General features: G+C 43.6%; 2 protein-coding genes across 3 annotated transcripts in view; one reads left to right on the top strand and one right to left on the bottom strand.

Moving 5' to 3' along the window:
• Window positions 1-18864, top strand: part of LOC102957519 (mucin-16) — a 58457-nt gene extending 39593 nt beyond the window's left edge. The window contains exons 37-50 of the mRNA XM_042978062.1: window positions 1327-1362; window positions 2535-2600; window positions 3986-4107; window positions 4191-4258; window positions 4417-4589; window positions 6117-6247; window positions 6600-6667; window positions 7450-7598; window positions 8685-8848; window positions 9163-9230; window positions 13556-13722; window positions 15337-15378; window positions 15581-15660; window positions 18706-18864. Coding sequence (XP_042833996.1) covers window positions 1327-1362; window positions 2535-2600; window positions 3986-4107; window positions 4191-4258; window positions 4417-4589; window positions 6117-6247; window positions 6600-6667; window positions 7450-7598; window positions 8685-8848; window positions 9163-9230; window positions 13556-13722; window positions 15337-15378; window positions 15581-15660; window positions 18706-18801 — 1430 coding nt within the window. The 3' untranslated portion in view covers window positions 18802-18864. The remainder of the gene's footprint in view (window positions 1-1326; window positions 1363-2534; window positions 2601-3985; window positions 4108-4190; window positions 4259-4416; window positions 4590-6116; window positions 6248-6599; window positions 6668-7449; window positions 7599-8684; window positions 8849-9162; window positions 9231-13555; window positions 13723-15336; window positions 15379-15580; window positions 15661-18705) is intronic.
• A 2149-nt stretch (window positions 18865-21013) lies between these two features.
• On the bottom strand, window positions 21014-22889 carry LOC102968599 (methyl-CpG-binding domain protein 3-like 1). 2 transcript variants are annotated; one of them, XM_042978102.1, is made up of 2 exons: window positions 22771-22889; window positions 21014-21767 (listed from the first exon to the last, which is right to left on the bottom strand). In XM_042978102.1, exon 2 carries the CDS (start codon window positions 21747-21749, stop codon window positions 21141-21143), a length of 609 nt encoding a protein of 202 aa, XP_042834036.1. In that variant the 5' UTR covers window positions 21750-21767; window positions 22771-22889; the 3' UTR covers window positions 21014-21140. The 2 variants fall into 2 exon arrangements, with proteins under 2 accessions (XP_042834036.1, XP_007090739.1); XM_007090677.2 differs by lacking the exon at window positions 22771-22889 and adding an exon at window positions 22358-22737.

Below are 22889 nucleotides of genomic sequence, written 5' to 3'. Positions count from 1 at the left end.
TATTAACCACAGGTCAGTTCTCTAGCGGAAACCTTGGGACAAACTCAGGCATGAACCTCAACTCCACACTGACCCCCATCCTCCTACAGTCATTCTGCAAGGCTGTCCTTGATCACACCTATTTTACAGATGTAGAAATGGAGGCTCTGAAAGATTAAGTAATTTGTCCAAGTGGGTGTAGCTGAAGAGGGGTGAAGCCAAGCATGAGCCCCAGCAGTCAGCGTCCAGTGCCTTTAACTCCTAGAAGAGTCTTTTGGGAGAGACATGGGGAAAGAAAATCCCACATCTGTCTCCCCTACCACCTTCTCACCCTTGACCATGGATGGTCTACTCTTCTGGGTGGGACCCCAATGCCGGAACTAAGGTGGGTGCTCTGAACATCTGTGGGGCCCGAGCTTTGGACACACTGGACATCAGCCTAGCATCCAGGAAGGGACAGTGCTTAAGAGGGTGAGCCTTCTCTGGGGTTCTAAGAGGCAGAGCATGGCTGTAGTGAAGTTCATTGGAGTAACTCAGCTTCTCTCCTCTCTGTTTCCAACTTGGGAATGGAGTTTGGCAACTCACACTTTCTTGTCACCATTGCCACGTCAGGTGAGCAGGGGGGACATCCTGGTCCTTTATGATGCCCATTTTAGCAAAGAGGGAGCTGGTACAGAGAAAGGAAGGGACCTGCCCATGCCCGCAGTAGGTTTGTGGCCAGTCTGGGTCTTGGTGTTCCGAGTTCATATCTCTTCCCTTCGCCTTGGCCGTTGCAGAGGCCAGGGTAGGATGTTTCCTCCTGGAAACGGCACAAGTTATGTGCTTCTTCTTGCTCACTTGGTCAGTATTCGCCAGCATCTGCTAGAAGCTAGGCACTGTGCCTGGCACCAGGGACACAGACAGGAGGCATGTGCAACCTGTCCTAAGATAAGCTCCAGAGGTGCAGAGACATTTGTTCGGTGCTGTATTCCCCAAATGTGATGGAACTTGGTACATAGTAGGTTCTCAATAAATATTTGTTGGATGGAGGGATAGATTGGAGGGAGGATGGAAGGGCAGAGGGTGGGATGAATGGGTATGTGGGGGAATGAGTGTGTGAACATGAATGTGGTGAGAGTCTCATGGGGGCATGCTGGAGAGGTGGACAGGGAAGGGTTGTTTCTAACCGGAAGATCAGGAAATCCTTAATGGTAGAGATGACATTGGAGTCTGGTCTTAGAAGATGCATAGATGGCCACCTGGTACATAGAAAGAGAGGCATCCAGCTGGAGCACCACATGGACAAAGGCATGGAATGTCTGGGATTGTTCTGTCCTCTCCCCTTATGTGTGACATTTCTGTTTCCAGGTTATAACGAGCGTGGTCCAGATGAGCCTCCCACAAGTATGTATCTTTGCACCTCATACCCATCTTGAGCCAAGCTTTTCTCCTCACTAACAAAGGGAGCTTGCCCAGTATTGGCTTCATAAACTTTCCACACCCATCTGGGTTGGAGAAAGAAATTTGAGCAAGCATTTCCTATAGGGATGGGGGTTGAGGTCAGATAATGACCTTGTAGTTCATGCCTCCTGGAAACAAAATCTACAAGGGCCACAAAAGGGGCCTCAATATCAAGCTGCAAATCGTGGTGGCCACTTAGTGGTTTGGCCAAATTTTCCCATTCACTTAGCCAATGGTCCCTTCATCTATCTTTTAACCCATCCATTCTTCCATTCTCCCAGTTATCCTTCTCTTAGACTCTTCCTTCCCTCCTTCCTTCCCTTCTTCTTTTCTTCCTTCCTTCAATCTTTCTTTCCTTCCTTCTTTCCCTTTGTCCATCAATCCATTAATCCATCATCCTTCCTTTCCTTCTTCCTTCTATTCTCTCATCCACCCATCCTTCCATCTCTCCTTCCCCCCTTCATCCATCCTTCATTCGTTCTGTCCTTCATTCATTCTTCCATCTATACATCTTTCATTCTTTCCTTCCTTTCATCCATTCATCCGTCCATTCATCCTTTCTTCCTTTTCTCTGCTTCCCCCATCCCTCATTCATTCTATCCTTCATGTATTCTTCTACCCTTCCTCCATTCTTTCCTTCCTTCCTTCCTTCCTTCCTTCCTTCCTTCCTTTCTTCTTTCCTTCCATCCATCCATCCATCCATCCATCCTCTGCCTGTTCACTTTTTGTCCTTTCTGCCTTCTGTCCTTCCATCCATCTCTCTTACTTTCCTTCCTTGTGTTTATTCTTGCTTTCCCTTTTACCCTTCATTTGTTCATTCTTCCTCTGTCCATCCAGGTATGCCATCTGTCTGTCCACCTTTCTTCCCATTCGTCTCTCTGCCTTCTTTGCTTAGTCTCTCTCTTGTTCACCTACCCTTACTCTCTTGGGTTCATTTCATTCATGGGCCCTCTCACCCCTCTGCTCACACAATTCTTCCTTCCCTTGCTCTCATTTATGGCACACCTGTGAACTCGTGTCTTGGGACCACCATTGCTGGAGTCCAGACAAATGTGGGGAGTTTCTCCCACTCTGTGGGGAGCTCTGTCCCCTCCTGATAACTGCCCTTTCCACAGCTCCTGAGGCAGCCACCACATTCCTGCCTAGTTCATCATCATCTGTGCAACCAGAAGCCACCACAGGTATTTAGGGAATCCTTTTTCTTCCTAAGAGAAACTTTACAGCCCTCCACCTCTACCAGCCAGTTGTAACACAGGGGCTGAGAAGCCAGAGTGTAAAATTCTGGTTTAGGACAGTCATGCCAATCCAAAGATTCTACTGACAATTTAATCTAATGCATACCTTCATGGACCCCCCAGTATTGTGAGATCAACAGACCATTATAACAGTGTGAAATGTTTTGGGGAGAGGGATCTAACATAATTTGGAAGGTAAGGAATTTCTGGAGAAATTTGCACCCAAACTGATTCTTTAAGAATGAGTAGGAGTCATCCAGGCAAATAGGGGATGAAGAGTTTTCCTGGTGTAGGGAATCTGATGAGCAAAGGCTCAGTGGCCGGAAACAGCATAGTATATGGAGAGAATTGAGAGGGATTTAGTTTGCATGAACCATGAACCTTAACATGGAATAGATGGAGAAGTGAAGCTGAAACACTGGCAAAAACCAGATTGGGAGGGACATTGAGTGCCAGGTCAAGAAGCTTGAACTTAGCACTGAAGGCCAAAGGAAGCCATGGGAAGTGGTGACTATACTGAGATTTTCACTTAAGAAAATTCTTCTAGGGTCTAGTCAGTTAAGTGTCCAACTCTTGATTTGAGATCAGGATATGATCTCACAGTTCAGGAGATCAAGCCCTTCATCAGGCTCTGTGCTGATAGCACAGAGTCTGCTTAGGATTCTCTCTCCCTCTCTCTCTGCCCCTCCCCCATGCTTTCTCTCTCTCTCTCTCTCTCTCTCTCTCTCTCTCAAAATAAACAAGCAGTTTAAAAAAATTTCTGGGACACCTGCATGGTTCAGTCCATTAAACATCCAACTTTGGCTCAGGTCATGATCTTGTGGTTCATGAGTTCAGGCCCCATGTCAGGCTCTGTGCTGACAGCTCAGAGCCTGGAGCCCGCTTCAGATTCTGCATCTCCCTCTCTTTCTCTGCTCCTCCCCTGCTCATGATCTGTCTTTCTGTCTGTCTCTCTAAAAAATAAACATTAAAAAATAAATTAAAAATTAAAAAATTTAAAAATTTTTCCACTAGAGTTCAGTGCAGAGAACATTCTTTAGATGGGGCATCCAGCAAGTCTGCTGGGATGTTGGTCCAGGTGAGAGAGGATAAGACTTGATCTGGGACAGGATAGAGAGAGGGTGTGTGAGGACCATTCTGTAAGTAGAAATGGTGTTACTTGGAGGGGAGAGAGAAGGAGCTAAGCAACGTGCTGGTTTTGGCTTGGGTGACCACATGGCGGGTGGTGGTGACACTGGAAGAGAAGATGACAGAGTAGGACGAATGCAGAATTTTGATTTGGTCTCAGGCCACCTGTCAGTAGTCACCGTCTCTCCCCCTCCTTCTCGTAGCTATGGGACACAACCTGAAGACCTTTACACTGAACTTGACCATCTCCAACCTCCAGTATTCAACAGACATGAGCCACAGCTCAGCTACATTCAACTCCACCAAGAGGACCCTGCAGCACCTGGTGAGACCCTGCTCCTAGCAGCTCCTAGTGGGATAAATCCCAGCCAGCCCCTCCTGCTCATCCTCCTCTTCCTTCCTCCCCAGCTTGGATCCTTGTTCCAGAAGAGCAGCCTGGGCCCCTTCTATTCAGGTTGCAGACTAATCTCCCTCAGGTAGGACTTCCTCCTGAGCATTTGCCAGTAGTGACCATTTTGGTGACCAACCCTTTCAGTCTTCCCACTGACCTCCCATTTGTCCTTCCCTCCTTTTGGCCCCCATACTGAGGTTTCAGAACCTCTCTTTAAGAGTTCCCACATCCCTCTCTCCCCAGGCCTGAGAAGGATGGGGTAGCCACTCATGTTAACGCCATCTGCACCTATCACCATGACCCCATGGGCTACAGGCTGGACCGAGAACAGCTTTACTGGGAGCTAAGCCAGCTGACCCATGGTGTCACCCAGATGGGCATCTATACCCTGGTCAGGGACAGCCTCCTCGTCAATGGTGAGTGATTTATAGCAATCATTATTTGTCTCTGTTCTATTTTATTTCTTCCTTAACAAGTCAGCCCAAGCTCTGATTGAAGGACACCCTCCCCAAACTCTCCATGGAGAGAGTCTCTCCTGTTATTTCAGGTAAAAAGAGTGAAATTCTTTGACCAAATTAATATAAATAATTTTAATTTGCACTCCAAATGTCTGACTCGTAGATCTCTTGGGACAGGATTTCTTCTATACAAGGTTCCTCCATGCCAGTGGTTCTCACCTGGGGGTAATTCTGCCCCTCAGGAGACACTTGGCAATGTCCGGAGACATTTTGATCGCCACAACTGGGGGAGAGTGGTACTGGCACCTAGTGGCTCGAGGCTAGGGGTGTTACTAATGTCCTCCAATGATCAGGGATCCTCACTGCCAAGAGTTACATAGCTCCGAATATCAGTAGTTCTGAGAATGAGAAACCCTGCTCTACATGGGCCTCTGGTCCCTAGATGGGCACCAACTTATCACACGTTATCACAATTATTTAATTGTGTAAGAGTTATTTAAATGTAAGAGTTACATAGCTCCGAATATCAGTAGTTCTGAGAATGAGAAACCCTGCTCTACATGGGCCTCTGGTCCCTAGATGGGCACCAACTTATCACACGTTATCACAATTATTTAATTGTGTAAGAGTTATTTAAATGTAAGAGTTACATAGCTCTGAATATCAGTAGTTCTGAGAATGAGAAACCCTGCTCTACATGGGCCTCTGGTCCCTAGACGGGCACCAACTTATCACACGTTATCACAATTATTTAATTATCCAACTCTATGAAATTAAGGTCTCGTAGTCTGGCGATATACCCTCAGTTCTTTATGTGTCAGTACATTGTCATCCCCAATGAGTGAGTAAATGAGTGAACAAATGGGAGATGAGTATCTCAGCCCCCATATTGGGGGATCCACTGTAGTTCACATTTACGCATTCAACAGATGCATAGACAATACCATTCTGTCCCAAGCCATGTGCTGGATACAGAGATGGAACTCGCAGGTTCTCTCCCTGAAAACTAATAATCAAGAGAATGAATGTTATCTAGGGACACACAAACAAGGCAGGGACACTGTTATTAACAGGGTGCCGTGGAAGCACACAGGAGGAGCAAGTCAAGGAGGGCTTCTTGGAAGAGGATATTATGTACCCAGCACTGTAGTAGGTATGGGGACATGGCAAGAACAAGACAGATGGGTCCCTGCTCTCCTGGAGTCTCATCTCATCGAGGTCCTGAAACATGAGTAGGAGATTTCCAGAAAAAGAGGATTGAAAATATTCCAGGAAGCCAGAACTGCCTAAGCACAAGCAGAAAAGCTCAGCTCAGGAGAATCACTGGAAAATTCCAGTTTTCCCCCTCTTTGGGGTGACTTTCCACTAGGAACCCCCCGGCATGTGGGCCTGAATTTGGCTGATTCTGACAGCAGTCATCAGGCCTCTCTCTGTTTGAAAGGGTAAGAGTCTCCACCTCTCTTCTCTTCCTATCATTGGCTCCAGGCTACGCACCCCAGAATTTATCTATTCAGAATGAGTATCAGCTGAATTTCCGCATCCTCAACTGGAACCTCAGCAACTCAGACCCTGCATCCTTGGAGTACACAACCCTGCTGAGAGACATCCAGGACAAGGTGACATCTCTCTCATCTTTCCTGTCTCTCCTTGCCCTCCCCTCTCCCCCCCCCCCCCCCACCATTCCTCTGTCTGACTCACATCCATTAAGTGTTTCAACTCCTCACTTTACCTAATGTGTTCTGGGTTCTCTCAGTTTCCAAAGGTGGTGCTCTGATTGCCTTCTCCCCTTCCCAGATGGGCACACTAAGGCTCAGAAAGGGGAGTGGTGTGCCCAAGATCACACAGTGAGTTAAGGGGCAGAGCCAGGATTTGAACTCACGTCTCCTTTGTCCCAAAGCCTGTGTTCCTTCCATGACTCCAGGAGCTCCTGCCAGCCCCAGGCGATCTCCATGTTACCCTTTATTCTAGGTCACCAAACTCTACAGAGGCAGCCAGCTACAAGACATTTTCCGCTCCTGCCTGGTCACCAACTTGACGTAAGTTGAGGAGGTTGGCAGCACTGGCTGAGCTGGCAGCTTGTGGCTCTGAGCTACCATCCTGGCATACTCCTTGAGCTGGAAGTCAGTGGCATGGTGCCCATGCTCTCCCACGTCCCTGTCAGTTAATCCTACCATCTCCTTTCATAGGTCTTCGGTTGGTGGGGGGGGTGGGAGGCAGGAAAAGGATTAACTTCCCAGGACCACCAACTCCATTAGCCACCACCTTCTCCTTTCTGGATGCTTTCAACAAATATCAGCCCAATAATAACATTTCCTATGGCCACACACCATCTATGACCATCTCCATTGTTCAGAGGGGAAGCTGAGGCTCAGAGAAACAGTGAACAGCCCAAGAATTGCCCAAGTTGGATTTTAACCCAAGTCTCCGAGGGATGGGTAGAGGAACTGAGACATCTACACTGGGGAGCAGGACAATCATGGGACACAGTGCCAACATTGAGTGTTTCCAAACTTCAGTTCCTTTGGCTTTAAGATGGGGATAATTATAATAATACCTTCCACTGGGGTGATGGTGAGGGAATGTGTATTCACTTCCTAGAGGTGCTCAATAGATGTTCGTTAATTTTATAGTTATTTGTTCTATTCCCAACTCCTAGAAACCTTGTATTTTTGGTCAGGGTCTCTTCTCTAGCCTGAGGGAAGAGGAAGCCAGGTAATTTCTTACTTCTTGCCTGTAGGTCTTTGGCTGTATAAAACGGGAACTCAGGAGACACTACTGGTGTTGGGTGCTGGCTAAGTTCCATGGTCTCTGTCCCTAGGTTGGACTCCATGTTGGTCACCATCAAGGCTCTGTTCTCGTCCAATGTGGACCCCAGTATGGTGAAGCAAGTCTTTCTAGACAAGACCCTGAATGTCTCATCCCACTGGCTTGGTGCCACCTATCAGCTGGCGGATTTGCATGTGACAGGTGTGAGATTGTGGGGTTGGTTTCATGGCTTGAAGAAATGGGGCTTTGAGGAGGAATGGGGCTTCTCTGTAGCAGTGGAATGGATGGAGGCTCTGGAGGGGAAAGGGGGTCTTTCTGGAGGCCCATGTTGATGGACCATGGCAACGGGTCATCCCAACAGGAGGAGGAAAGAAAACATGCAGCAACTGCACCCAAGGGGACAGTCATTTTTACATGTAGATATTTCTAACCCAAAGTGTGGAGTATCCTGCGTGTCCTTCTTAGGCCCTCCAGTTATGAGTCATGTACTGATTGACTGAAGGACTCATTCATGCATTCATTCAACGAATATGTCATGAAAGTAAATAGATGCTGATGATTCACTGTGCTAACTGCTGTAACCAGGTAATTTAAAGAGCTTGTGGGCACTCACAAGGAGAGACACATGGCCCATCTTGGAAAGTTTTCTGGAGGAAGTTATTGAAAAACTGAGATGTGATGGCGAACATAGCCTAGCCAATGGGAAGAGGTGGGGAGTTGAGCTAGCTGTGTTTATAACCTAGAAGATAAAATATTTGGGGAGACTGTAAGGAGTTTGGTGTCACTAGAGCAAACACTTTGGCATGAGAGAAGTGATAGGTAAGGCTATAGATGCAGGCAGGGACTTTCTTGGGTATTGGGATGGTTTGCAGAAGAACACAACACAGAGTTCTGCTTTAGAAAGCTCATCTTCTGAGTTCTGTGTAGAGAGTGGATTGGGAGGGGGAGAAAACCAGAGGCAGCAAGACACATTAGGAACCTAGGTCAACAAAGGGGTATGACAGATGTCCCCTGAGGTGATCGGCACCTACACTTGCCATCTGTGCGCCAGAGAAGCCCAGTCTCATCTTCCCCACATGCTAGTGAGCTCTCATAATGCTTAAGGAAGGGTTGGATGGATAGACAGATCAATGGATTCAAAGTGGCCAGGTAGATGGAGATCTTATGTATCCCACCTTTCAGAATCCAACTCAGGTCACATTGCCAAGAATAATTAGACTAGCTGGAATGACTTCTTTGCTTAAATCTTCACCTGTTGGGGACCTCTATACCTTCTTTTTATTATAGAAGTGGAGTCAACAGCTCATCTACCAACAGACAAACCAACAAGCAGTCCCACCTCTCAGCACTTCCAGCTGAATTTCACTGTCACCAACCTACTCTATTCCCAAGACTTATCCCAGCCCAACACCACCAAACACCAGCGGAACAAGAGAAGTATCGAGAATGCGGTGAGAATGGGTTTGTGTCCCATGTAGAGACAGACTGATGGGTAGTCAGAGGGTGATTTTTTGTGACAATTCATCCAGACAGGTTCTTTTGCCCATTTACAAATAAAGAAACAGGCACAGAGAGGTTCAGTAGCTACTCTAGGATCATATAGCTAAGTCACACCCTGGAATGGGATGTCCTTTGGTGCACATACCTGGGCTAGTATTTGTTGAGATAATAAAAAGTAGATGGGGAAGTATGCTCAGTGGCTAAAAATTCTCTGATGCCACTGGGCCTGGAATTCTGACCAAGGGAACATCACCCTGTTTTTCAGCTCAACCAGCTCTTCCGAAACAGCAGCATGAAGAGTTATTTCTCTGACTGTCAAGTTTTAGCATTCAGGTGAGTTCCAACTCGGGACCTAATCACTCTGGAGACTCCCGCGGTCCTTTAAGTAAAAGTATCCCCATGTCATGGTCTCAGTTTCTAGTTCTTATGGAAGATAGCCCTACGAGCATAAAACTGTTACCTAAAAACCAGCTTGTTCCTAAACCAATGACGCCAACTGGCTTAGAAACTCAAGAGAGCCAGTGTAGACCTCAGTAGACATGGAGGTGGCTGGTGCTGGGAGCCATGGAATATGGAGTGTAGCATCAATGAATGCCTTAAGAAATCAGCTGCTGGAGGGGCACCTGGGTGGCTCAGTTAAGCATCCGACTTCAGCTCAGGTCATGATCTCACAGTTCGTGAGCTCAAGCCCCATATCAGGCTCTGTGCTGACAGCTCAGAGCCTGGAGCCTGCTTCGAATTCTGTGTCTCCCTCTCTCTCTGCTCTTCCCCTGCTCAGGCTCTGTCTCTCTCTCCTTCAAAAATAATTAAAACATTAAAAAGAATTTTTTTTTAAGAAATCATCCGTTGGAGTCGGGATCCATAGAAGATGGGGGTGGGTAGAACCAGATGACTTAGAATCCAGCAGTCTAACCGGGTTACTCAGTAGTATAGCCACTAATCACATGAGGCAATCGAAATTGTTTATACATCTCTTGAGATATAATTCATCTATAAAATGCACCCTTTTGAAGTATACAGTTTAGTGGTATATTTATAGAGTGGTACAACCATCCCACTCTCTAATGGTAGGATGTTTAAAAAAAAAAAAGTCCCGTCCCCATTAGCAGCTGCTACCTATTCTTCCCTCAGCCCCATCCCCTAGCAAACAATAATCTACTTTCTGTCTCTCTGGATTTGCCTATTCTGAACATTCCATTTAAATGGATCAATACACTATGTGGTCTTCTGTGACTGACTTCTTTCACTGAGCATCCTGTTTTCAGGGTTGATCCATGTTGTAGCATGGATAGGTACTCTATTCCTTCCTCTGTGACTGAACAATGTTCTGTTGTATGGATATGCCACTTTTCATTTATCCATCCATTCACTGATGGACATTGGGTTGTCTCCCCCTTTGCCTATTATGAATAATGACCCTGGACCCTATTACGAATAATGAAAAACTTGTGTAAGTCTTTGCATCAGTTTGAGTTTGAAGTTCTTTTGGGCATATACATAGGACTGGTCTTGTAGGGTCATGTGTTAATTTCATGTTAACTTTTGAGGAACTACTGAACTGTTTGCCCAAGAGGCTCTACCATTTGCCATCCCCACAAGCAATGTATGAGGGTTCCAAATTATCCAGGTCTTCACCAACAATTGTTATTATCCTTTTTTTACTCTAATCATCCTAGTGGATGTGAAGTGGTATCTCACTGTGGTTTTGATTTGCATTTTCCTAGTGATTAGTGATGTGGAGCAATTTTTCATGTACTATGGGTCATTTCTGTACCTTCTTTGCAGAAATGTCTATTCAGGTCCTTTACCCAGTTTTGCATTGATTTTCTTTCTAATTGTTGAGTTATAATTGTTCTTTGTGTGTTCTGGATACTACACCCTTATCAGACATATGATTTGCAAATATGTTCTTCCATTTTAGTAGGTTGCCTTTTCACCTTCTAAGTACTACCCTTTGAAACACAATCATTCTTAATTTTGATGACTCTCAATTTATCAATGTTTTCTTTGGTTGTTTGTGATTTTAGTCCCATATCCAAAAAACCATTGTCTAATCCAAATTCACAAAGATTTATTTACACCTAGGTTTTCTTCTAAGGATTGTATCATTATCTCTTACATTTAGGCATTTGATTTATTTTGAATTAATTTTTGTATATGTTGTGAGGTACGGGTCCAATTTCATTCTTTTGTATGTGGATATCTAGTTGTCTTAGTACCATATGTTAAAATTTTTTTTTTTAACATTTATTCATTTTTGAGAACAGAGAGAGACAGAATGCGAGCGGGGGAGGGGCAGAGAGAGGGAGACACAGAATCCAAAGCAGGCTCCAGGCTCTGAGCTGTCAGCACAGAGCCCGAGGTGGGGCTCGAACCCACAAACCTTGAGATTATGACCTGAGCCGAAGTTAGGCACTCAACCGACTGAGCCACCCAGGTGCCCCATCAGTACCATTTGTTAAATAGACTATTCATTCCCTATTATCTTGGCAACCTTGTTGAAAATCAATGTCCATGATTGCATGAGTTTTTTATGGATTCTGAATTCTATCCCACTGATCTATATGTCTATCCTTATACTAGTGGCAACTGTTTTTATTACTGTAGCTTGGTACAAGTTTTGAAATTGGGAAATCGAGTTCTCCAACTTTGTACTTTCTCCATATTGATTTACCTATTTGAGGTCCCTTGCAACCCCATATGGGTTTTAGAATCAGCTTATTAATTTCTGTAAAAGAGTCAGCTGGGATTCTGATAGGGATTGCATTTTATCTGTAGATCAGTTTGGGGAGTATTGACATTTCAACAATAATAAATCCTCAGTCTATGAACATGGGATACGTTTCCATGTATTTAGGTATTTTAAAATTTCTTTCAACATGTTTTATAGTTTTCAATGTACAAATCTCACAATGTTTTTGTTAAATTTATTCCTACATGTTTTGTATTTTGTTCTTTGATGCTGTTATAAATGGAATTGTTTTATTTCATTTTTAAGAATGTTAATTGCTAGGGGCGCCTGAGTGGCTCAGTTCGTTGAGCATCTGACTTGGGCTTGGGTCATGATCTCACAGCTCATGGGTTGTGCTGATGGCTTGGAGCCTGGGGCCTGCTTTGGATTCTGTGTCTCCCTCTCTCTGTGCCCTCCCCCACTCACTCTGTCTCTCTCTCAAAAATAAATAAACATTAAAAAATTTTTTTAAAGAATGTTAATTGCTAGTGTATATAAATACAATGATTTTTGTACATTGGTCTTATATCCTACATTCATGCTGAACTAATAGTTTTCAGCTATGTGTGTCTGTGTCTGTGAGTGTGTATTAGGATTTTCTATATTTAATAACATGTCATCTGCAAATAGAGATAATTCTACATCTTTCCTTTCCATCTGAATTTTTATCATTTCTTTTTCTTGCCTGATTATTTTATTAGAATTACATCTATTAAAATGTAAATAGGACATGAAATGAAGGAAGACAACACTGTCTTGTCCCCAATCTTAGGGGAAAACTTTCAGTCTTTCACCATTGAGTATGATTTTATCTGTGAGTTTTTCACAGATGCTATTTTTCAGGTTGAGCAACTTTACTTTCTATTCCTAGTTTGTTGTTGTTGTTTTTTTTTTAATCATAAAGGATGTTGTATTTTCTCATATTCTCCTTTTGGATGTGTTTGAGATTGGGTGGCATTTGTCCTTTATTAATATGCTCTATTTCACTGACAATTTTTTAAGATATTAAGCTAGCCTTTTAGCTAGAGGTGAGAGATTAAGGCCTACTCAAATATTTCCTAGGTATTCACACAACCCCACACACTTGTGACTTTCTAGATCCCCACAAACATATTGGAGCTTTTCAAAACCCCTCAGGGACATCTCATTCCCTACTTCTTAAAAACTTTTTGGCTCACCTCTTGCCTGCCTCAACTGTTACTGCTTCCTCAGGCAGCTGCCATGTTAAACAATAATCACTGATTGTTTTGGGCAAGTGCCCTGAGAATAGGCTTCCCTGACCAAAAAAGTTCGGAATCAAATAAAGTCAAATCTTGAAAATGGGGCTTTCTAAAAGGAATCTCCAGACAGGTCAAATATTGAAAAGTCAGTGGGAATGGGTTGTTTTTGGGAATTCCAAACACATTATGGCTACTAGGCTGCTGGTTTTCACAGCTACCATGGTTCTCATACTGCTGGTTTTCAAAGCGTCTAGGGATATTGTGAGAGCAGCCTGGAAATAATGCAAGTTCCAATGCCATGTAGCTTGCTCCTTTTACCAAGATTCAGCCATTTTTTTCCTCAACTAAATGATCCTCAGATTATTGCAAACCTTTGGTTAATGAAAAGGTTGATTTTGGCCATTCTTGCCAGTATTCTCAATGATTTTATGCAGTTTTGGAAGTCCTTAGTCCAAATGTTTCAAATGTGTTCTCCCCGTGGCTATTTATTTATTAATTCATTAAATTAAATTAAATGAGATATTCAGTTACTCACCCATAGTACCATACTTTAAGTGTTCAACAGCAACATGGGTCTAATAATGACTGTATTTTGATATTTAGGCACAAATGTTTGTATCATTGCAGAAAGTCCTTTTGGACATGACTTCCTTCTAGAAGCAGGGTAGAATTCAAGATACCCTTGTTCATCCCTTTTGCCCTTCCAGGTCTGTCCCCGACAGCAACCACACTGGGGTGGACTCCATCTGTAACTTTTCACCATTGGCTCGGAGACTGGACAAAATTGCCATCTATGAGGAGTTCTTGAGGCTGACCCGAAATGGTACCCAGCTGCAGAATTTTACCCTGGACAGAAACAGTGTCCTTGTGGATGGTAAGGCATCCTGGTCATTGGGGCAGGAGTGGAGGGTTCCAACTTCCACACATGGGGCTCTTCCTGGGAATCTGGAGACCTGAACTTTTTCTGGAGCATTGAACTTTTTTTAGGCTGCCAGGAAATGGCATAGTCTCCCAGGCTTTATCCACCATCGAAGGAGACGAAAGGACACCCTGTGGGATATTGGAGATACTTGCTCTCTCGGAGATAGCTCTGTGACTTCAGGCTGGTCACTTCCCTTCTCTGGAATTCTGTCTCTCATCTCTGTACTGAAGTCACTTGGCAAGACAGTCAGTAAGGGCCTCTGGCTCCAAGCTGTGTGTGAGCCAGCCTTGACGGACATAGGGGATGGACCTCTTTTCTTCCTGACAGGCTGTATGAAAACAGCCAATGGACCTGACATGGCCCACGGGCTGTCATTTGCCAAGTTTTGCTCTAGATCAGCACCATGCAGAACTTTCTGCAATGATGGATTGTTCTATATGTGTGCTGTCTAGTACAGCAGACATATGTGACCATTGAGTACTTGAAGTCTGGCTAATGTGACTGGCTTTTACAGTTACCGAGTTTTAATGTTACCAAGATACCATATTTTTAATTTTATTTAATTAAAATTATTTTTTTATTTTAGTTAACATACAGTGCAGTATTGGTTTCAGAAGTAGAATTCAGTGATTCATCACTTACATACAATAGCCAGTCCTTATTACAAGTGCCCTTCTTAATAGCCATTACCCATCTAACTTATCTCCCAGCCACCTTCCTCCTTCAACCCTCAGTTTGTTCTCTCTCATTAAGAGTCTCTTGTGGTTTGTTGGAAAAAAGAAAAAAAAGAAAAATTAAAATTATTTTTAAGAAGCCACTTGTAGCTGCTCCATATTGGACAGCACATCTATAAGAAATTGGCTGGGGAGAGGGTATATACTAGGGGGGCCTGAAACCTGCCCCCATGCCCAGTGGGTACTATGTGTCCCTACCCTCATGGGGTTTATGTTGCAGTTGGCAATAACAAGAATAGGCAATTGAAAATTATAAATTATTTAATGTGAAATAATTCATACTTGGGAGTGGTGATCAGAGAAGCCTTCCTGGAGGAAATTACACTGAAGGTGAATCCTGGAAAGTGGGTATAAAGCAACTTGGTAAAGGAGAAGGGGGTGAATGTGTTTGTAGGCAGAGAAGAGAGCATTTGGGAATTTACAAATTTAGAGAGATCCCTTGGGCTTACCAACTAGGATGACCCATTCTCCCCCAAACTATCATAAGATGGCTCAGCCCAATTTCGGTCCTCCTTGTCCACTGGTATGAATTTGATTTAATTAATTACACCCCTGTAGTGTGATAATAGCCTTGGATTAGGTAGCCTTTTTAGAGAAAAATGGGTCAACATCATAATTCCTACTTCAACATTTCAGTGAAAATATGAAGCAAGGGTGGTGAGTGCTGATAATTTATACATTGGATGAAATAATGTTTTAATCGGGTGAGATATGCATTGTTAAACCTAGGTGATGTATGTTCATGATATTCTATGTTTCTGTGCATTTGAAAAGTTTTATTTAAAAAGCATAAAACAAACTCACGTGCATTCTCCATTTCATTCACTTCCAGGGTATTCTCCCAACAGAAATGATGTCTTGACTGAGAATTCAGGTAAGCCTCAAAGAAGCTCCAACCCAGATTGGGGAGGGAATGTCTTGATACCGTACCTGGTCAAAGAGACCCATGTACCCAGAGTCATAGATGATGATGAAAGGTGGCCAAGGCATGTCAGGGACTGTTAGGCACAACGCAGGGATGCCAGGAGCCCTGGGAAATGACAGGAGGAGGCTAACACCAGCCCTTGTCTCCCCAGACCTCCCCTTCTGGGCCATCATCCTCATTTGCTTGGCGGGACTCCTGGTACTCATCACATGCCTAATCTGCTGTTTCCTGGTAAGTAAGGAAGGGTTGCTTGTCTTTTTATCATTGGGTTGTAAGAATTCTTTATATTTTATAAATACATGTTATTTGCTGGGGATATGTTTTGTGATTTTTTTCTCCCAGTCTGTGTGTGGCTTGCTTTTTCCTTTTTTTTTTTTAATGTTTTTTTATTATTTATTCTTGAGAGAGTTAAAGAGACAGAGCACGAGTGGAGGAGGAGCAGGGAGAGGGAGACACAGAATCTGAAGCAGACTCCAGAGTCTGAGCTGCCAGCACAGGGCCCAATGTGGGGCTCAAAGTCATGAACCACAGGACCTGACCTGAACTGAAGTTGGACACTTAACCAAATGAGCCACCCAGGCACCCCAACTTTTTCCTTCTTTAAAACAACATTAGTCATTAGGGAAATGTAAATGAAAGTCATAATGAGGTATTGTGACACACAAGGGTGGCTAAAATTAAAAAGACTGACTATAATAATTGTTGGTGAAGATGAGGAACAACCGGAACTCTCAAATAGTGAGAAATAGCTTGGATGCATCTTTAAAGGTCACGTACACCTGCCCAGCCTTTCCACTCCTAGGAATTCATGCAAGAAAAATAATAAAATATCCTTTGGATAGGGGCGCCTGGGTGGCTCAGTTGGTTGAGCGTCTGACTTCAGCTCAGGTCACGATCTCGTGGTCTATGAGTTCGAGCCCCGCGTTGGGCTCTGGGCTGATGGCTCAGAGCCTGGAGCCTACTTAGCAGCACTCTCAACAATAGCCAAATTATGGAAAGAGCCTAAATGTCCATCAACTGATGAATGGATAAAGAAATTGTGGTTTATATACACAATGGAATACTACGTGGCAATGAGAAAAAAATGAAATATGGCCTTTTGTAGCAATGTGGATGGAACTGGAGAGTGTGATGCTAAGTGAAATAAGCCATACAGAGAAAGACAGATACCATATGGTTTCACTCTTATGTGGATCCTGAGAAACTTAACAGAAACCCATGGGGGAGGGGAAGGAAAAAAAAAAAAGAGGTTAGAGTGGGAGAGAGCTAAAGCATAAGAGACTGTTAAAAACTGAGAACAAACTGAGGGTTTATGGGGGGTGGGAGTGAGGGGAGGGTGGGAGATGGGTATTGAGGAGGGCACCTTTTGGGATGAGCACTGGGTGTTGTATGGAAACCAATTTGACAATAAATTTCATATATTAAAATAAATAAATAAATAAAAATAAAAATAAAATATCCAAAATTCCAAAAAAAAAAAATCCTTTGGATAAATACCTAGTAGTACAATTGCTGGGTTATAGGGTAGTTCTATTTTTTTTTTTTTAGTAACCTCCATACTGTTTTCCAGAGTGGCTGCACCAGTTTGCATTCCCACCAGTCATGCAAAAGTATTCCCCTTTCTCCACATCCTTGCCAACATCTGTTGTTTTCTGAATTGTTAATTTTAGCCACTCTGACAGGTGTGAGATGGTATCTCATTGTGGTTTTGATTTGTATTTCCCTGATGATGAGTGACATTCAACATCTTTTCATGTGTCTGTTAGCCATCTGGATTTCTTCTTTCAAAAAGTGTCTGTTCATGTCTTTTGCCCATTTCTTCACTGGGTTATTTGTTTTTTGGGGTGTTGTGTTGGTAAGTTCTTTATAGATTTTGGTTACTAACCCTTTATCCAATATGTCATTTGCAAATATCTTCTTCTATTCCATTGGTTGCCTTTTAGTTTTGTTGATTATTTCCTTTACTGTGCAGAAAATAATAAAAGAAAAGAAAAGAAAAGAAAAGAAAAGAAAAGAAAAGAAAATCTATACCAAGTCATGTACACAAATGTTCATAGTAACTTTTATTTTACTAGCCAAAAACTGAAAACAACCCAGAAGTCCATCAACAGGTGAATAGACAAACAAACCGTGATCTATCACCTGATGGAATATTACTCAGCAATAAAAAGGAATGAATTATAAATACATGCACTGACATGTATAAATCTCAAAATAATAATGTGGAGGGAAAGAAGCCAGATAACAATGAATACATAGTTTATGATCCTGTTTATAAGCAAATTGTTGAATGTAAGCTAATCTATAGGGATATCAATTAGATCAGGGGTTGCCTGGGAATGAGAATGTGCTTGCAAATGGCAAGAAAGGAGTGATTACAGAGGGGCTCGAAGACACTTTTGGGGATGAGGAGCACTCCTTGTCTTGATTGTGGTGATGGTTCAAATTATAATCAAAACTTATCAAATCATTTGCTCTACATGTATGCGTTCATTGTACATCAGTTATACCTCAATTAAGCTAGAGGGGGTGTGTGTGGAAGGAGAAGAAGGGAGAGGGGGTGAATGAGTGAGATGGAGAGAGGGAGGGAGAGGGTATGAATGGGATATCAGACAAAATGGTAGAAAAACAAAGTTAAAGGGAAGAGAGAAGATGAGAAAGAGATAAAAGAGAGACAAAGCAGGGCACCTGGGTGGCTCAGTCGGTTAAGCATCTGACTTTGGTTCAGGTCATGATCTTGTGGTCCGTGAGTTCGAGCCCCGTGTCAGGCTCTGTGCTGACCGCTCAGAGCCTGGAGCCTGTTTCTGGTTCTGTGTCTCCCTCTCTCTCTGACCCTCCCCCGTTCATGCTCTGTCTCTCTCTGTCTCAAAAATAAACGTTAAAAAAATTTTTTTTAAAAGAGAGACAAAGCAGTGGCACCTGGGTGGCTCACTCGGTTAAGTGTCCAACTCTTGATTTTGGCTCAGGTCTTGGTCTCGTGCTTCATGGGTTCCAGCCCCACATCGGGCTCTGTACTGACAGTGAGAGCCTACTTGGGATTCTCTCTCTCCCTCTCTCTCTGCTCCGCCCACTCATTCTGTCTCTCTCTCAAAAATAAATAAATGAACTTAAAATTTGTTTAAAAAAAGAGGGACAAGGGAAAGGAAAAGAAGGAGTAAGAGAAAATTATGTCGAGAGAGATATAGGAGGCAAGCCTCTGTGGCTTTGGCCATCTCCGTCCCCGGAGTCCCATGTAGCAGATCAGACCATTCTCATGCCCTCTCCTTGCCCTTGCAGGTCACCATCCGCCTGCGGAAGAAGGAGGGAGACTACGAGGTTCAGCAACAGAGCCTGGGCTATTACCTGCCACACCTAGACCTGAAGTTGCAGTGAGCTCTGCCTGCGGCTCCAAGGGAGCTTGGCTGGAATAGAAATAAACCACATTGGTCAGACACAGCCTCTGAGCCCTTCTTGACTTGGCCCCTAACTAGTTCCCAGGGGACAAAGATGAAAGGTTTCCCCTTTCACTAAGTCCTCAAAGGGCAACTGCAACCCTGTCTTTTGGTTTTATGCCATTTCGTCCCTCAAGGGCACTAGAACTGGCAAAAAAAAAAAAAAAAAAAAAAGATTCACAGACACTGTCATTGTATAAAATCAACATCCCACCTCAGTGTGAGGTTTCTCTTCCCAGAAACCTGGGAGCACACCTCCCCTTGCCTCTGTGCCAGCCATCACTGCCATCTCTGTTCCTCCATCTTGCCCCACCCACAAAGTTCCCCTTACACCGCCTCATTCCCTGAAGCTCAGGTGCACCAGGACTTCCATACCAGTCTACCTCAGGGGTTCCTCTCCCATCATGGGTCCCCCATGATGGGAAATGGTCCAAGAAGGAAACGAGCGAGTCATAAATGACTCCATGATCAACTTTGGGACTTGGAGCTGGGATCACTAGGTATCCAGAAAGCCTCAGTCCCCAGAGTAATACCAAGACTGGAGAGAGATACTGGGTCTGCTTTGGATCTAAAGACAAATAAAGCTCACTGGGGAAAAAAAATCTAAAGACAAAGCCAGACAGTCTTTCTTCATCCAACAAGATAGAGCAGGGGCTCCCCAGGAAGCAGCCTAGAGTGACCCAGGGTCAGGGAGCTATGCTGTCCTGCCTTGGGTTCGTGGGAACAGATGGCCCAATCTCTACACAGTTTGCAGACGATCACGGCTGAAGACACAAGGGCTGAGAAGTAACAGTGATACCACCATTCGTACTTGGTGTGAGGTTCACATCCTCAGTCCCAAGCAGTCTCTGAGAATGTCTTCTCTGGAGATTATAATAATAATAACAAGAGTATTGTTACTGACTACTTAATATCTACTAAGCAACATGACTGGCAAGCTCTGCGTGCACGATCTCACTTAAACTCACCATCCTTGACAGCTGCACTCCCATTTTATAGCTAATGATATGGACACTTGGAAAGACTAAGCAGCGAGGAAGGAAAAAATTACTAAGAACCTAAATTAAACACTTCACCACACTATCTTTCAAAGAAAAAGATAAAAGCACTTTCTGAAATACAGACAGACTCAACGTTGACCTGCCACAGGCCTTCAGTGATAGAACCAGTAGAGAATGTTCATCAGGAAGCAGAAATGTGAACCCAGAAAAATGTAACAAGAGTCATGAGGAAAGGAGAGAAAATCAGTGTATCTAAATCAGTTATTTTTTTTAACTTTTTAATGTTTATTTTTGAGAAAGAGAGAGAGAGAGAGAGAGAGAGAGACATAGCATGAGTGGGGGAGGGGCAGACAGTGAGGGAGACATAGAATCTGAAGCAGGCTCCAGGCTCTAAGCTGTCGGCACAGAGCCCGACACAGGTCTCGAACTCACAAGCAGCAAGATCATGACCTGGGCCGAAGTCAGATGCTCAACTGACTGAGCCCCCACCCAGGTCCCTCAAGATTCAATCTTAAAATAACTCCTTTTTAGGGAAGATAGAAATACTACAAATATTCTGTTATTTTCTATCAATTCATTCTCAGAAATTGATGAGTCCATGAGACAAAATAAGTAATGATGGAAGGGATTTGAATATTGCCACAGGTTAGTTGCGCAGACAATTAAATCCCAACAAGCAGTGGCTCACTGATAGAGTAAAGATGCTGAGAACAGTCCCTCTTGACATCATGATCCCCAAAATGGCACATCAATTTTCATGGATCAAATTTTCAACACGTACAGGTATTTAAAAAATGGGAAGTCTCTTATTTCTTCTTTCTGTTGACCTCTGAGTTCACATGCAACAAAGAACAGAAAAATAGAGACCTACAGACATATCTTCTTTGAGAGCATAGATATAACAGCTTTAATGAAATATTATGTTGGAATCTGTTGGAATATTACACAAAATTAACTAGGCAGGTTTTACTCTGTGAGGCCAGAACACTAAATAATCCTGTGACTTTGATAACTCGGTTGACTTGAAAATACAAATAAATGACACAGTAAAGAAAGTAAAGGAAGACAAGAGTACAATACAGAAAGGAAAGATCTCCTTTCTCCCCTCACCGGAAACCCAATCTCGCAGCTCAAAAAAAATCGCTGTCTCCATTGTGTCACACAATACAATTTAATACAAGGAAAGTATTGGTACATACTTAAGTTTCAGGGGCTCAGAGCACGAAGACACAATGGACACTGCAAAGAGACATTAATAAAGTGCTGTGCTGCATTCCATCTACACAGGGCTCTCCTTTTCTTCGTGGTGTTTTTCGAGATGTCCTTCTTGGCCCCTCACTTTTTCTGCCTCGCTAGCGAGTCTGTCTATAGCCAGTGCTGTAGCCAGCCTTTCTCTTGCCGTCTTCACTTTCTTTTCTTGTTTCTTGATATCCTCCTCAGTCACCAGAAATTGTTTGCACATGAGCTGCGGGATACCCAGACCAGCTTCTGGAATCATCTTGGCCAAATCCGAAGAGCTGGCAAGGATGGGCATGGGGCTCGAGTTCGGGCCACCTGCAAGAACACCTGGCAGATAGCCACCTGTGCACTGAGGTGCGAGTTTTTGCAAGGCTTTGGCAAGGTCCAAAGTGCTTAATGGTTCCCCTGTGCTGCTGCAGGCCTGGAGACCTTGCAGTCTCTTTTGCCAGCACACCTGTTGGGGCTTGTCCAAGGTTCCCTCCCAGTGATGGCATCTGACCTCGTTGCCAGGATGGGCTGTGATTCTGGTAACTGGCGTCTTAAATACATAACTGGACATCCTCAAAGGGATTGAGACACTTAAGCGAGACTTCAGTTTGGATTGGTTTCCACAATCATTTTGCTTCTTCTGTGAAGTCTTGACCATCATACTTCTTTTCCTTTTGCCCTATAAAAATAAGTCATGATATTGGATTAAAATGATAAATGAGGCCTGCCTTCTTAGGAGCATTCTATTTGGTATCTTGTACATCCACCTTCCTTCTCTACCTTTGGAGATAGGTCTGACTTGTGTCCTGGGACATCATCAAATAGATTTGTGTCAGAACCAGAAAGTTCAAGGTTAAAACTCAGGATCTACTCCAGATCGTTTCTCCTCCATGGTTTTGTAAGATGCTCTCTGTTACGATTTATTCTCACTTGTGCTTGTCACTCTCAACCACGCAATTCCTGGTCCTCCCTCTCTGGACACACGGTTACTTAGTCTTTCTCTAAGTCTCCAACCCCACCATCCTTCTGTGTTATGTGACTATTCATTTGGTCACCCATGGACCTCTTTGTTTTCATAGCTCCTTCAGAGCTTAAACCAATAATGAAATTATCATCTGCCCCATTCTTAGCAACTCGCTCCTATATCCCAGACATTTACGTCAACTGAAATGGTCATGACCAAAAATAAATAATTCAGAAAACATATTCACCCACCATAAATTCCTCATTTTCAGTTTTCACTCAAACACTCATACGTATAATAGTTACCTGTCCCTCAAGATCGGAAGTGATGCCAGATCACCATATCTTCACCTTACTTTCTCCCCTATCCCTATCATTCCTGGATTCCATGGTCTATGATCTCAATAATTCCCTTGGAATAATCCAGAATTCTTTAACACTTGCCGTATCTGCCTTATAAAACTTCAAATCTGAAAGACCCTGTTTATCTGCTACGCTAGATACTGCTGGTCTTATAACTACTGAGAAGAGCACACATATTTTGGTACCACTGTAAATCCAAAATCACCTGCCTCCCCTGCGAAGCATCCGTAATGTCTGGAAATTTTACTTTATTTTCATGTGTTGGCATTTTTATCCCCTGTTTTTTCACAAGGCTTGTTTCAAACATTCCCTACTTTTTTTTCTGCTTCATACCTATTTAAGATCCCCTCACTTGCCTGATATTTCGATAAGGCTCTGTCTATTCCTTCCCCTTGGTTGTGAGCTGCTGAGAAAAGGCCCTGTGCCTCTGGAGCCTCATCTTCAAGAACCTTCTCAGACTACCCCCACCCTTGTG

Source organism: Panthera tigris, chromosome A2, assembly GCF_018350195.1.
Source record: "Panthera tigris isolate Pti1 chromosome A2, P.tigris_Pti1_mat1.1, whole genome shotgun sequence".
Taxonomy (NCBI): Eukaryota; Metazoa; Chordata; class Mammalia; order Carnivora; family Felidae; genus Panthera; species Panthera tigris.
This window is presented reverse-complemented; position numbering and strand designations above follow the sequence as displayed.